Source organism: Giraffa tippelskirchi, chromosome 3 (genome assembly GCF_054371585.1).
Source record: "Giraffa tippelskirchi isolate mGirTip1 chromosome 3, T2T-mGirTip1v1.2.pri, whole genome shotgun sequence".
Classification (NCBI taxonomy): Eukaryota; Metazoa; Chordata; class Mammalia; order Artiodactyla; family Giraffidae; genus Giraffa; species Giraffa tippelskirchi.
This window is the reverse complement of record NC_137277.1, coordinates 81527732-81540724: the sequence shown is the minus strand read 5'-3', so window position 1 is coordinate 81540724 and position 12993 is coordinate 81527732. Positions and strand designations below refer to the sequence as shown.

Genomic DNA, 12993 nt, shown 5'->3' with positions numbered 1-12993 from the left:
CCAGCTGCAAACAGAGGACTTGGACTTTTAGATGTTTGATGTCTTGGGGATTCTTTGTAAGATTTATTTGAACAAAGAGTTCTAAGGTTATGTTTGAAAATAATTTCTTAGTGTAATCTCATTTGACAAATGAGGAAAAAGGAAGAAGTTAAATGATTTGTCTAAAGCCATCCAGTGAATAGTGCCAGAGCTAGGGTACAAGTCTAGCTTCTAGCCCAGCATTGTTTTGTTTTTTTTCTTTTTTTTTGGTTGCGCCTCATGGCATGCAGGATCTTAGTTCTTTTGTGGTGGAAGATTCTTAGCTACTGGACCACCAGGAAAGTCCCACAGTGGGGACTTTGGATAGGGCATACCATGTCTTCAGTCTCTCAGCATTCTAATCTCTTCATCTGTTTAATATAGCTTATTTTTATCTATGGGCTTCCCAAGTAGTGCTAGTAGTAAATAACCCACCTGCCAGTGCAGGAGACATAAGAGACCCAAATTCGATCCCTGGGTTGGGAAGATCCCCTGGAGGAGGGCATGGCAACCACTCCACTATTCTTGCCTGGAGGATCCCATGGAGAGAGGAGCCTGGTGGGCTACAGTCCGTAGGGTTGCAAAGAGTCGGTCACGACTGAAGCAACTTAGCATGCACGCATTCTTACCTTTTATAAACCTGGATTTCTGTAGGATATTTGTTCACTGCCCAGACTGTTATTTCTTAATCTTTCAAGCATTATATTTTACACTTAAGGAAAAATCCAAAATCGGGGAGCCCTCCATTTGGCTTTCAGTTGACACTGGCAGTAACCTTAAACTTCATACTGAAACTCATCACTAGGAGAACTCAAGGTTGTCAGTGATCATTCTCCATGGCTCTGCTGTGTCCTGTGAAATGTCTCACTGTTGGAAATAGTTCTGAATGTTCTCGTGTCACTCATGGTAAATCCACCTATAGATTTTCTTTCATCCTGACTTTAATTAAAGTCTGTCAATCCATTCCTGCTAGGAGAAAAGACTTGATCTATACTGAAGGTTGAATCTAAAAACTGAAAAAGGGCACCACAATCCCAATGCAGTGTTACGAATCTTGTATAAACATTAATCAGACAAACACATTTGCTGTTTTCCTACTATGGACCTTTTTAGGGGAAACTGGGAGTGGCTGGTTTTTGTAAGGATAATACAGGTGTCTCTTTTAGGTAGGCAATTCTGAAAGCTCTGATCTATCATTAAGAAGCTTTAGGATTAAAAATAAGATATCTCCACAGAATACAAATTGGGATTCTAGGAACAGTCTGGCGCAAAAGGGAGCTTGGGAGAGGAAGCAAAGGCAGGCGTTGTTTGGCTTGTAACAAACAGAATAGCCATATACAAAACAGCAGCGCTAACGACGCCTTCACACCTTCACTGTTCAGCATTCCCTTAGCTCCGAGTGAGCAGGGCCAACCATCCTCAGGTCCTGAACCCACAGCTGCCCTCTGCCCAGAATCTTCGTCTCAGCCCAGGTGTGCTCGTCAGGGAAAGGTGAGGGTCCTGGGGTGTTCTTCTTGCCCCATTTCCTCCTCTGTCCTTTTTGCTGACACCACACTTCAAGGTGAAAGTCCAGGCATGCTTCTCAGCACATCCCTGAGGTTTTATGTCTGTTTGAGCTTAAAGGAACAAAAGAATGGTGTGCGGGACCGAAGCCGGCTGTTCAGGGCGCAGTCATTTTGCAGCAGCGGCTGGCCTGAAGGGTTAGTTTCTGTCATCCCTGGTCTCCATGACGTTGGAAGAGGGGACGGAGGCAGCCGAGGAGACAAGCAGCCTTTTCTGGTGCAACTCTTCCCACTTACTTCTGTTGGTGGCCACGGAATCCAACATCGGCTTCAGTTTCACATTGACCTTCACCAATGCCTACAATAAAACAAAAGCAGGTGGGGGAGAGATGAACCAGTCATGGCCATGATATTCTAGCTTTCACTTGTGAGGAGAATGGAAATGGGCTATAAGAAATGAAAATGATGATTATTTTGGTAAACATGCGCTATTTACAAGAAGCAAATATGCACTTAACATCACTGTGTTGTATTAATAGAACTTACAGAGAAAATGAAAAAATAAGACAGATGTCTGTGTGCTGCTCCAGGGGGTGGCAGCCAATTTGATTATGATCCTGTTTTAAATGCACATCAAATAGGAAACAAAATATTCAGCTCACACATGTCTACTAATATGTGTATCTTTGCCTGCTAAGGAGGGCTCCAGATCTCAGTAGACCAGGAACTGAAATTTTACAAAAATAAACCTACCATTTCCTCCACCATAGATGATTCTGGGTGGATTCACCTGAATGAGAAAGGCCAGGTAAAGTCCTGAAATGAGAGGAGCTCATTTTTTAAAGCACAGGATCGGGGAACTGTGCTCGGTGTACAGATCAACATGAGAACGTGCATGGAAATAGACCCGAGAGAAAAGAAAAAGGGGTGTGGAAGAGAGGGACAGATGGAGGGGTGGGGAAGAAATGAGGGAGAGAAAATGTAGGGTGTGGCCAGAGGCTGAACGACGCCAAGGCTAAGGAAGGTCAGGATCCAGCTTCCTCACTTGCAGGAGACCCTTCTAAATATCTGTTTTGCACTTAATTTTGTATCATTTTTCTTAAAAAACTGTCCCCTATTCCCAAACAGTACAAACTTCCAGCTTCACAAGTCTTGGATCACCGCTCTACTGGGACAGAGCAATGAATAAAACAAGGATCATGGAGCTGTGAGGGCTTAGCCCCTGGAAATGCCTTGGTCAGCGTTCTGTGGCCACAGATTATACCCCTAGTCCCATGGAGACACCCGGCAGGTGTGTCCCATTCATCACAAGGGAGACAAAATGTGACCATGTGACTAAACCACCACCATTGTAGGACACCTCCTGAAAAGCTTTCAAGCCTGACCGGTGGTTGGCAGGTGCTCAAGAGCGAAGTCCTCCAACAGGAAGAAGAATTGTTTCTGTTGAGGTTGGAATACCCTGATCATGATCGCAGTGTGTTAGGAAGACCTGAAGCATTCCCTAAATAACATTCTACTCTGGGGAGTTTCAGAGATACAAGTGTGATGTAACTAGATGTAAGTTAAGTGGGGGCTGGAAGTCCAAAAATAATCAGGCAGCCTACTGACCAGTGGGCACTCCACCCTGGCCTAGGCGGTGCCCCTTCACATTCATGTCCCCTAAACAGAGCATATTATCGTGATATTTATCACACCAAGCAATGACGTCCAATTTGAAATTGGATGTATTCGTTATTCCATATGATAATAAATCACAGCAACATAATAATTCAGGCAGTAATCAAAATCCCCTTTACATCATGAGAAAAATGCAGATGCCTGTTTTCTGCTCAGTGCAGTGTTTTTATTTAGACAATAGTGTGAGAGGGGGCGACGAATGCCATACTTTTTAGTATAGTTTGGCACTGGCTCCTCTTCGCTCTGATCAAGCCTTTTAATTAAACCGACCACTATAATTCCTATGGAAATTAGTGTTTATGTTATTTTCCTGCTACAAAAGCATTTCTCTAAACTTTTTTTTTTTAATCCCAGGAGCACAAATTGGAATTTTTTTCTGCATGAAATGTAGTTAAAAACTCATTTGATTACTATAGTTCTGGCTCTGTTTTACTTATTAAATTCCTGTAATCAGTTTTCTTTTATGAAGCTGCTGGGAAATGATCTCAAAAGCAACACATTTTTCTCTTCCTTGGCAGGTTCCCGAGCATTTACTAAATTACACTCATAGCACCTGCCCATGATTCGAATTACTCCACTGATTTATTTCTAAAACTATTTAAATTTATTTGGCTTAGCCCCAAACAGATTGCTTTCTTTTATCTAGCTCTTTGTTCTCTGTCTTGCTTTCTTTGTATTGAATATAAAAATTTTTGAGGGGGTGGTACATATTTCTCAGTTTTCCTTTTTCTCTTTATTTCATACTCTCCTTAAGTACAGAACTGCCATACTGGAATATCATTTTCTTCTAGTCGGGTACTGGTTCTAGGCAAAGGGAGCAAGAACTTCATCTTAAAGAATAATTCTTACACTATAAATTTGTTACACATAAATGCAGTTAGCTGGGAGAATATGGAACTATTGGAATATTAGGAAGGCAGGGCATGATCCACAAATTTAAATTCCGAGGTTTACAGTGATTACATGCAATGTACCATCAGCAAGAGAACTGCTCCCAGTATTTAGAAAGATACAGGTATTCCTACAAACTTCTCATCAGCGAGTGATACCCGATAAATTCGGGGCAAATGCTACTGGTATCTGTCTTGTTTGACTAACTCTTCTGTTAGCGAAAGAGAAAAGGGACATGTCACCCCTCTGCTCTCTCTCCATTTACATGCAGAGGGACACTAAACGTTATGTGCGTGTTGCCATCCACCATGGGATGCTGAGTCCCTTCTGTGACATCCCCTCCGTGTGACCTTTCAGTCTTTAGACATGTCCAGAGGTAGTAAACTCATGACCTCCCTGGGTGGGTGTGTCCAGTTTCCTCTTCATCCTGATTTTAGAACGTCGTTCTTTCTACTGAGCTGAAATATGTATCCCTGTAACCAACCTAACAGTTCTAGTCCTTGGGCTGCTCTCCCTTTAAACCCAAATCTACTGAGCAGTAAACCAGTGACTCCAGTGCACCTCCAAGAGTAGGTTAAGGTTGATTCACTGACCTCAAAACCCAACTTGGGCTATATATGGATATCCTGGGGTCTCCCAAGCCCACTCCAGCTCCCCCACCCTGTCGGTGGCCCATCACTGACAGGACCCTGTATACCCTGGGGACACAGCCCGAGGCATCTATCCATCCTGGTGGCTGAGGGGCCTCATGTCCTTCCTGATTCCAATCATGCTCCACTTGTGAGCCCACTTGTGACCAGCGCATATGTTTTATTCCATATTTTATGAATAAGTCATACATTCACTAGACATGTAGTCTAGTGAATACAAAGGGTCCAATATGTACAGTGTTAAACATCTCCCTTCACCCTCTATCCCAGAGATTTAGTTTCTGTCACTAGAGGCAACTGATGTTACCAGTTTCTTGGGTATCCTTCAAGAAACATTTTATGCCGATGTCAGTATAAGTATGTATATTATGTACATATATGAAAAAAAGTGACAGTGTTAGTCACTCAGTCATGTCTAACTCTTTGTGACCCCATGGACTATAGGCCACCAGGCTCCTCTGTCCATGGAATTCTCCAGGCAAGAATACTGGAGTGGGTAGCCATTCTGTTCTTCAGGGGATGTGTGATGGACTTTTTTTTTTTTTCATTACTTTAAACATTCCTCAGTTTTTTTGGGGAAAGCATTTAGGTTACTTAGAAATAACATGATCCTTTGAGGTTTGTCTTTAAGCTTCCCTTGGTGGGTCTGGAGCAAACTTTAATCTAGGGCTAATTTGGCCCCACTACTAAGACAGTAATCTTCTGAGAACTGTGCCCAGAACATCATCTATTTCAAGGTTTTTCTCTAACATTCTGGGTGGTGGAAGCATGGACTACTTCCCCGCCCGTGTGAGCTCTGAGGATTAACCTGCTTGCTCCTTTTTGCTAGTTCTTTCCAGCCTCAGTTTGCTCACGTGCGGGGAGTGAACAGCACTGAAGACTCAAGGGGCCGCTGCAGATCTCTGGAGCTGTCTCACGCAGCCGTCTCTTCTCTGCCGCTCTTCCTGGAACGCTCACCTCCTTGGCCTCCCTCGACTCCTGGTCCCGCCTCCTTATCTCAGTGAGAGCCCTGACTCTGTGGCCTGGTCACTCCCCCCGGGACTAAGCTGGGACACCGGGCGGGCCCATTTCATCTGTTCCCCTTTCTCACAAATCTGTCCTGCGTTGCTGTTGTCCACTGTCTGAAAACTTGTTTGTATGTATTTTTCTGTTTGTTTTTGTTTTTTTGGTGTTTTATCCCTCCTATTACTATGATCCAGCGGTGGAAGTTGCTATCATTGGTTTTAAACAACTCTGACTTGGGTCCCAGCCCATGAGCTCCAAGGGAGAGTGGAAACAAGGCCTATATCTCTGGATCTCTAGCTCTGGGAACAGCAGCCCTCCTCCACTCTGCCCACAAAGCAGCGGCAGGAAGACAGGGGAAGGGCAGGATGAGTAGGGTCAGGACGTTCTGACCTGCTACAAAATCCTGCTGTAAAAACAACCCCAGAATGACCCCCTTGGGAAATGAATACAGTATTCTGTCTTACTACCAGAATTCCTGAGACCGTGTTTGTACCAGCTCACTAAGCTGCTGGGAGGCAGATTTTGGCCTTGCTTTCCCTCCGCCACCAGGATCCATATCTGCCATCATCTGGCCCGTGTGTGCTTCTGAGTCGACCACAGTCACTTCTCGGAACTCAACTGCTGGATAGATGGAGGCAGACGCACTACAGGGGAGGAAGCCAACAGAAAGCTGTGCTCTTAAAGGAAGTCCCTACTCCTACATTCTTGCTGAAAAGGGGTAGAGAGGAACCCCACCAAATTAAAGGCAGACTTCCTTTGAACCTGAAAATGTCCAACTACATCATTAATACCTTTAAAAAAATCTTTGAGGCAATCATCTGAGCTGCTATTTATTTTTTTTAAAGGCCAAAGAGAGAAGATGGTTTTTACTTCCTATTGTTGACTCCTATATTCTCAGAGTGTTAGCAATAAGAACTATATTTTCTGATTTCCTCCATCCCCATCCTACTCAAGAGAAATAATCAGAAACTAACAGATATGATGGCATGGTAGAGAAAAGAGAAATTAAAATATTTCCAAAATATCGATTTTGGGGGTAAAATTTAAAAATAGACTTGGCGCTCCTCTTAAATGTCTTACTTGAGGCAATATCCTTCTAATGAAGATGTGATTACTTACAACCATGATCATTTAACTTCCTCAACGAAAATGTCCAAAAGCCCACTTGGGGGTTGGCATTTTGAAATGGAAAGTCATTGGTGGCATGACCAGCTGGTGTCATCTCTGCTCAAACCTTCAACAGGAGAAGCAAGAATGCATGCAAGTGGTGGCAGGTCCTGAATTCTCAAGACTGGCCAGTCACATGCGTAAAGAGCATCTCCAAGAAACAAGAAGGCTTCGACTGAAGGTTTGTGACTTCAGAGAGAAGTGGCCAACTGTGCAGCAAATCCCAACTTTTAAATTAGTGAACTTTTGAACTGCTAATCTTTCCTGGTTCTCAAAGGTAAGGATTAGTCCCAATTACATCTGCCATATTCCTGAATTTTACATGCCATGTTGCAACGATGTAGTTGCTAAGAATCCTATTTGGCTTGTCAGCCTTCTACTCCTCCATCGTTTTGTAAAGGCCAGATCGTGAAATGATTGTCCTAAACTCAACTCATTGCCTTCCTGTGAACCCACCTCTGCTGTCAGGGTTACTCACTCAGGGAATTAAGCATTACCATCTCCACCCAACTGCCAGCCTGGCAATCTACAGATCATCCATGACATCTTTGTCTTCCCTCGCATCCAAACTATCACCAAGTCCTCTCAATCCTACTTCCAAAGTGTCCCGTGTGTAAGTCTAGTGCCATTTCAATCACTCAAGCTCAGGCTACCCTCACCTTCTCCACTGCCTTAACCTCCTCAGCTCCTACCTGGGCTCCCTGCTTCCCTTGCATCCTGTCCAATGAACTCTCATTGCAGCTCTCCTGGTCAATCAAAACCATACATCTGAGCTTGCGGCTCTCTACCCTGAACCTTTTGGTGGCTCCTATATGATATGAATGTGTTGCAAGACCCTACTAGAAAAGGAGAATTGTGGCATTAAAAGGGAATGACATCCAGAAATAAAACAAAAAAAGAACCATAAAGCTGAATGGAAAATTTGCATTATAGCACAAAACCGAATATTGAAACACTAAAATAATCCTGTTGAGTCTTCTAGAAAACCTGAAATGCACACCTTTTTTTGCATTTTACCATTTTTCTGAGGAAAAAAATAAGCTAACTTCCACATAGTGTGTTTGGCAAGGGAGTAGCCGAAGTGTTAGTTACTACACGTGAGAGCAGATGGAGCTGGCTGTGGGGTCCAGATGGGAGGCAGCAAACAGATTCCTCCTAAACCTCACTCCTTCCCTCCCCAGTTCAGTGGCCTCTGAAACTCAAGGTTGTGTAAAAATTAATTTGCATTAAATTGCTTAAGGTAATGTATTAACTACCACAGGAGGCTTCCCACAGATTTTAAAACTTGCTTCAAAAAACAAATAATCAAACAATAATTGTGAACACAGAAGTGAACCAAGACTTTCTTGGATGAATGTTTTCAGGCATTCACATTAAATATACTACCTTTAAAACAAACCTTTAGTGTGTCATTGGCTCAGGCTGGAAAATTAATAATAATCATTTATACATGTCACACATGTACCTGCTCCAGGCACCATGTACTGCTGGATTTTCCCCAGGCTAGAACACGATGGAGTTTAAAAGGCTTATGACTTCTTTCCCATTTGGGGAGGGAGTCATTTACTCCACCAGGGCTGTGGTATCTCTATCAGAAATTGCTAGTTGCCTTTCCAGTAAGCATTTTAGCCTCCCTTAAGCTTAGGGACTTCCCTGGTTGGTCAGTGGTAAAGAATCTGCTGCCAATATAGGAGACTTGAATTTGATCCCTGGGTTGGGAAGATTCCCTGAAGAAGGAAAGGGCAACTCACTCCAGTAGTCCTGCTTGGAAAATCCCATGGACAGAGGAGCGTGGCAGCTACAGTCCATGGGGTCGTAAAAGAGTCAGACATGACTTAGTGACTAAAAAGTAACAACAACAAAGCTTAGGAATGGCCAGGGAAGAGCAAGAAGAATTTAGAAAACAAGCTTCTGAGAAGACTCTTAATTGAGAATATATTCATTTGGGAGGTGCATCCTTTTGTCCTTGCCCCTCTCTCCTTCTTGCTGCTGGAATATTGACATGATGGTTAGAGCTACAGTGACCATCTTGTGACCATGAGGCAATCTTGAGTATGGCAGCCACATCCTAAGGGAAGATAAACAGGGCCTGGGTCTCTGACTGTTATGGAACTGCCATATCATAGAAATCTAGAATTGACTTCTTTGGATTATTATTATCAGAGAGAAAAGTAAATTTCTATTTTGTTGAAGCTATTGTGATTTCAGATGGTGACTGCAGCCATGAAATTAAAAGACACTTGCTCCTTGGAAGAAAAGCTATGACCAACCTAGACAGCATATTAAAAAACAGAGACATTACTTTGCCAACAAAGGTCTGTCTAGTTAAAGCTATGGTTTTTCCAGTAGTCATGTATGGATGTGAGAGTTGGACTATAAAGAAAGCTGAGTGCCAAACAATTAATGCTTTTGAATTGTGGTGTTGGAGAAGGCTCTTGACAGTCCCTTGGACTGCAAGGAGATCCAACCAGTCCATCCTAAAGGAAATCAGTCCTGAATATTCATTGGAAGGACTGATGTTGAAGCAGAAACTCCAATCCTTTGGTCACCTGATGCGAAGAACTGACTCATTGGAAAAGACCCTGATGGTGGGAAAGATTGAAGGCAGGAAGAGAAGGGGATGACAGAGGATGAGATGGTTGGATGGCATCACTGACTTGATGGACATGAGTTTGAGTAAGCTCTGGGAGTTGGTTATGGACAGGGAAGCCTGGCATGCTGCAGTCCATGGGGTTGCAAAGAGTCAGACACGACTGAGCGACTGAACTGAACTGAATTGTGATTTCAGATCTCTGTTACTAGTACCCCATGCAATTCCTGATTGAAAGAATTGATGTCAGGATGTAGGTCTCTATTTTATGGCTACCTGTGTAGGTTTCAAAAGGTTCTAACCATCTTGATACTTGGACACATTGATCTTTGCATCGAGGAGTTGTAAGATAAGTTTTTTTGGCAGTGGGTTAGAAGTGAACTGTGGTAGGCAGCAGAGGCTAGATACTGTCCCCTTACCTTTCCTCAGGCAACAGTTCACTCCATGTGCTCTGAGTAGGCACATCATTCAGGCCTGACCAACACCAGTGATTGATGTAGAGATATGGATCAGATGTGACCCAAGATAAGGAAATCAAAGGTCTTGCAAGTTTTCCCCTGGAACTATTGGAAATGAGCTTTTCTTTTCCTTCTTTCTTTTGGTGTGATAATACCTAGAATGAACATGTGACCTTATTGCTGCCAGGATGTGTGAGGAAAGCTTGGCTGAGAATGAAGCCAAAACATACCTAGCTAGAGGCAGAGAAATGGGAGCATCTGTCTTATGATGGCCTTTGAATCCTCTGGATCTGTCCACATGCCACCCAGTCAGCTGTACCTCTAAGCTCCCCGGCTGCTTAAACCAGCAAATTCCCATTTCTGCTCAAACTCATTTGAGGGAGTTCCTGAGCTCCAAACACTGGGTCTTTGGCTGTTGTCCCTTATTGTTCTCTGTCACCTGCAGGAACTACTTGAGATTGAAATCCCCTACTAGACTTTGAACTGGTGGCTGCCATAAAGGAGTCTCAATTTCCCAACATAAAAAGTTGCTGCTGGGCTTCCCTTGGAAGTCCAGGTGGTTAAGAATCTGCCTTGCAATGCTAGAGACACTGGTTTGATCCCTGGTCAGGGAAGATCCCATATGCTGCAGGACAACTAAGCCCGTGAGCCACAACTACTGAGCCTGCACTCTGAAGTTGATGAGCTGCAACTGTTGAGCCCACGTGAGGCAACTACTGAAGCCCCTGTGCCTAGAGTCCATGCTGCACAACAAGAGAAACCACAGCAATGAGAAGCCTGCACATGGCAACTAGAGAGTAGACACCACTCTCTGCAACTAGGAAAAGCCTGCACACAGCAATGAAGACACAGCACAGCCAAAAACAAAGAAATATTTTTTTAAAAGTTGCTGCTAATACTCAAGGGTCAGCCTTCTCCACCCAAGTTCATTAGAGTCAGGGACCAGCTAGCACTTATCTCCCTTCTCCTTGAACCACTAGAGTCTGCCAAATAGACTCTTTAAAAGGTTTTAAAGGTTGCTGAGTCTTAATCTCCCATGCTATGGGGACTCAGAAGACACCAGCAGAGACTGCCAACTCCCCTAGTGGCGAGTCAGCAGACCTATGGGATTTCACCTTCCAAGGAAGGAGCGCTTAAAGGTCTGACTTGGGGTGACTTGGCATTCATTTAGCCTGGATTGTTCCTAATGATCAGGTGAACTCAGACAGGAAAAACAGCAACTAGCTGTTATTTTCTCCTTAGTGGTAGTTCAGTATTACTCCACGTTTATCACATAAGGTGAGATCCTCTCTCCAGCTGAGAAAACTCTTGTTCTATATGTGATCTTAACTTGGCAGATCCCTTACAGCGATAATAGCTGTAGGATCTATTCAGCAATAGTGGATTGTCTGTGTCTGATTTTTGAAAATGCCAAAAATTACTGTCAGAGCTTTCTGTTAGTGATATTTAAGAACTTAAAATCTAAATAATGTGAGAGAGTTACCCAAATAGGAATTGTAAGTAAAGACGATAAAGCCACAGAGGTAAAACTTGGTTTGAGGAGGGCAAGCAAGTTCATTGGAATCCAGTGTGAGAATGAGGCAGAGCTATACTTGGAATCCTAAGGGCACAGTCTAGCTCAGTTATAACACTGATGTTTGTAGCATCAGTGTCTAATCTCCTGAACGCTAATCACAGTACTAGTAATAACTTAGAATGAGATCATTTTCTTACCAAGGTTTGAAGCAGATTAGTAGTGCCTATAAAAGAGAAAATACTCTATTGCAATTTTCTCTCCCTCTTTTCTTTCTCTTTCCATTTTCTTCTTAATCTCTCAGAGGTCACTTGTTTCACTTTTATTTTATTTATATGCTCAAGGGATTCCTTTGTGGAAAATTGATATTTATAAATTACATTAACGTTAGGAATTAATGAGGCAGGAATTTAGTCTCCTTGGATTAATAGCATTGTTATTTCCACAATATAGGGCAAGCATGTTAAACTCAAATGTCTACCCAGCCAGGCCAGTAAAGTCAATGAATGAAATAGGCTGGGAGATACAGCTGGGAGAGGTGGGGCTTTTATAAACAGTGTTCAACTGAATGAGACAGGGCTGGGTCTGTTCTGAGGCCACCCACTTGCTCTCAGTGACAGATAGTAAAACACATTTTGCCAAAGTGAATGAATAACTTCTGAGTACTGAATGTGTCCTGTGTTCCAGGTGCCATCCTAGGGCCTCTCCAGATGTGAGCTCATTAAACCTCGCAACAATGCAGAGATGGGTGATGTTGACCCTGTTTTGACAGATAAGGAACCTGAGATTGGGGAAAATCAACTTAAAAGGGTCAGAGTTTACATGGGTAAGTGTATAGCAGAGCTGGAATGCCATGCAGGCTGTCTGAGGACAGAGCCTATGGTGTCTCCCCTGAGGGATCTCAACTAGGACGCTGGTGACAACTTATGTCTCACACTTGACTGCAGCGTCTGGACCGTGGAGCAACTTTTCTGTTCTAGTGTCCTCAGCACTGTTTTGGGACAAAGTCACAGGAGGGAGGTGGCCTCACTAAGGAATGAAAAAGCATCACTTCCCAAACATTAGGTGTAGACAGTGAGTCTTTTATCTGTGACTCGTCTACTCGAGCTTACCTTGGGAAAATAAAATGAGGGTTTTAAGTAGTAAATCACAGGCAAGCCTAAAGAGGCTCCTGTGCACAGGAGCAAGGAGAACCGCTTCTTCTGTTATAATGAGCCCCTCTAGGAGACCGTCCTAGGTTACCCTGTTGGTCGGGTTTTCAGAGCACATTGGTAGCTAATCAATCATGTTCATTGTGTAGGCAACATCTGGACTTGGAAGGAATAAGCTGCTGACCCAGAAGCCATAGGCTTTGATGAATGGGGCCTCATGTAAGAGGTGGTTGGAACATGTAAGTAAAACACAGCCACATGGTAACAATCTACCTCTCCATTCACTGAAATATTTCCCGGTAAAACTATGCCACTTGAGATGCCATAGATGTATATATCATCTATTGTTTTTGCAAATTTCAATGTGTAAA

The 12993-nt window shown here is 43.3% G+C and overlaps 1 protein-coding gene across 4 annotated transcripts in view; it reads right to left on the bottom strand.

Moving 5' to 3' along the window:
• Positions 1–1056: 1056 nt before the first annotated feature.
• PDE11A (phosphodiesterase 11A) overlaps positions 1057–12993 on the bottom strand; it is a 403729-nt gene continuing 391792 nt past the window's right edge. For all 4 annotated transcript variants that reach the window (XM_081579583.1, XM_081579585.1, XM_081579584.1 and 1 more), the window contains one exon: positions 1057–1878. In XM_081579583.1, coding sequence (XP_081435709.1) covers positions 1720–1878 — 159 coding nt within the window. In that variant the 3' untranslated portion in view covers positions 1057–1719. The remainder of the gene's footprint in view (positions 1879–12993) is intronic.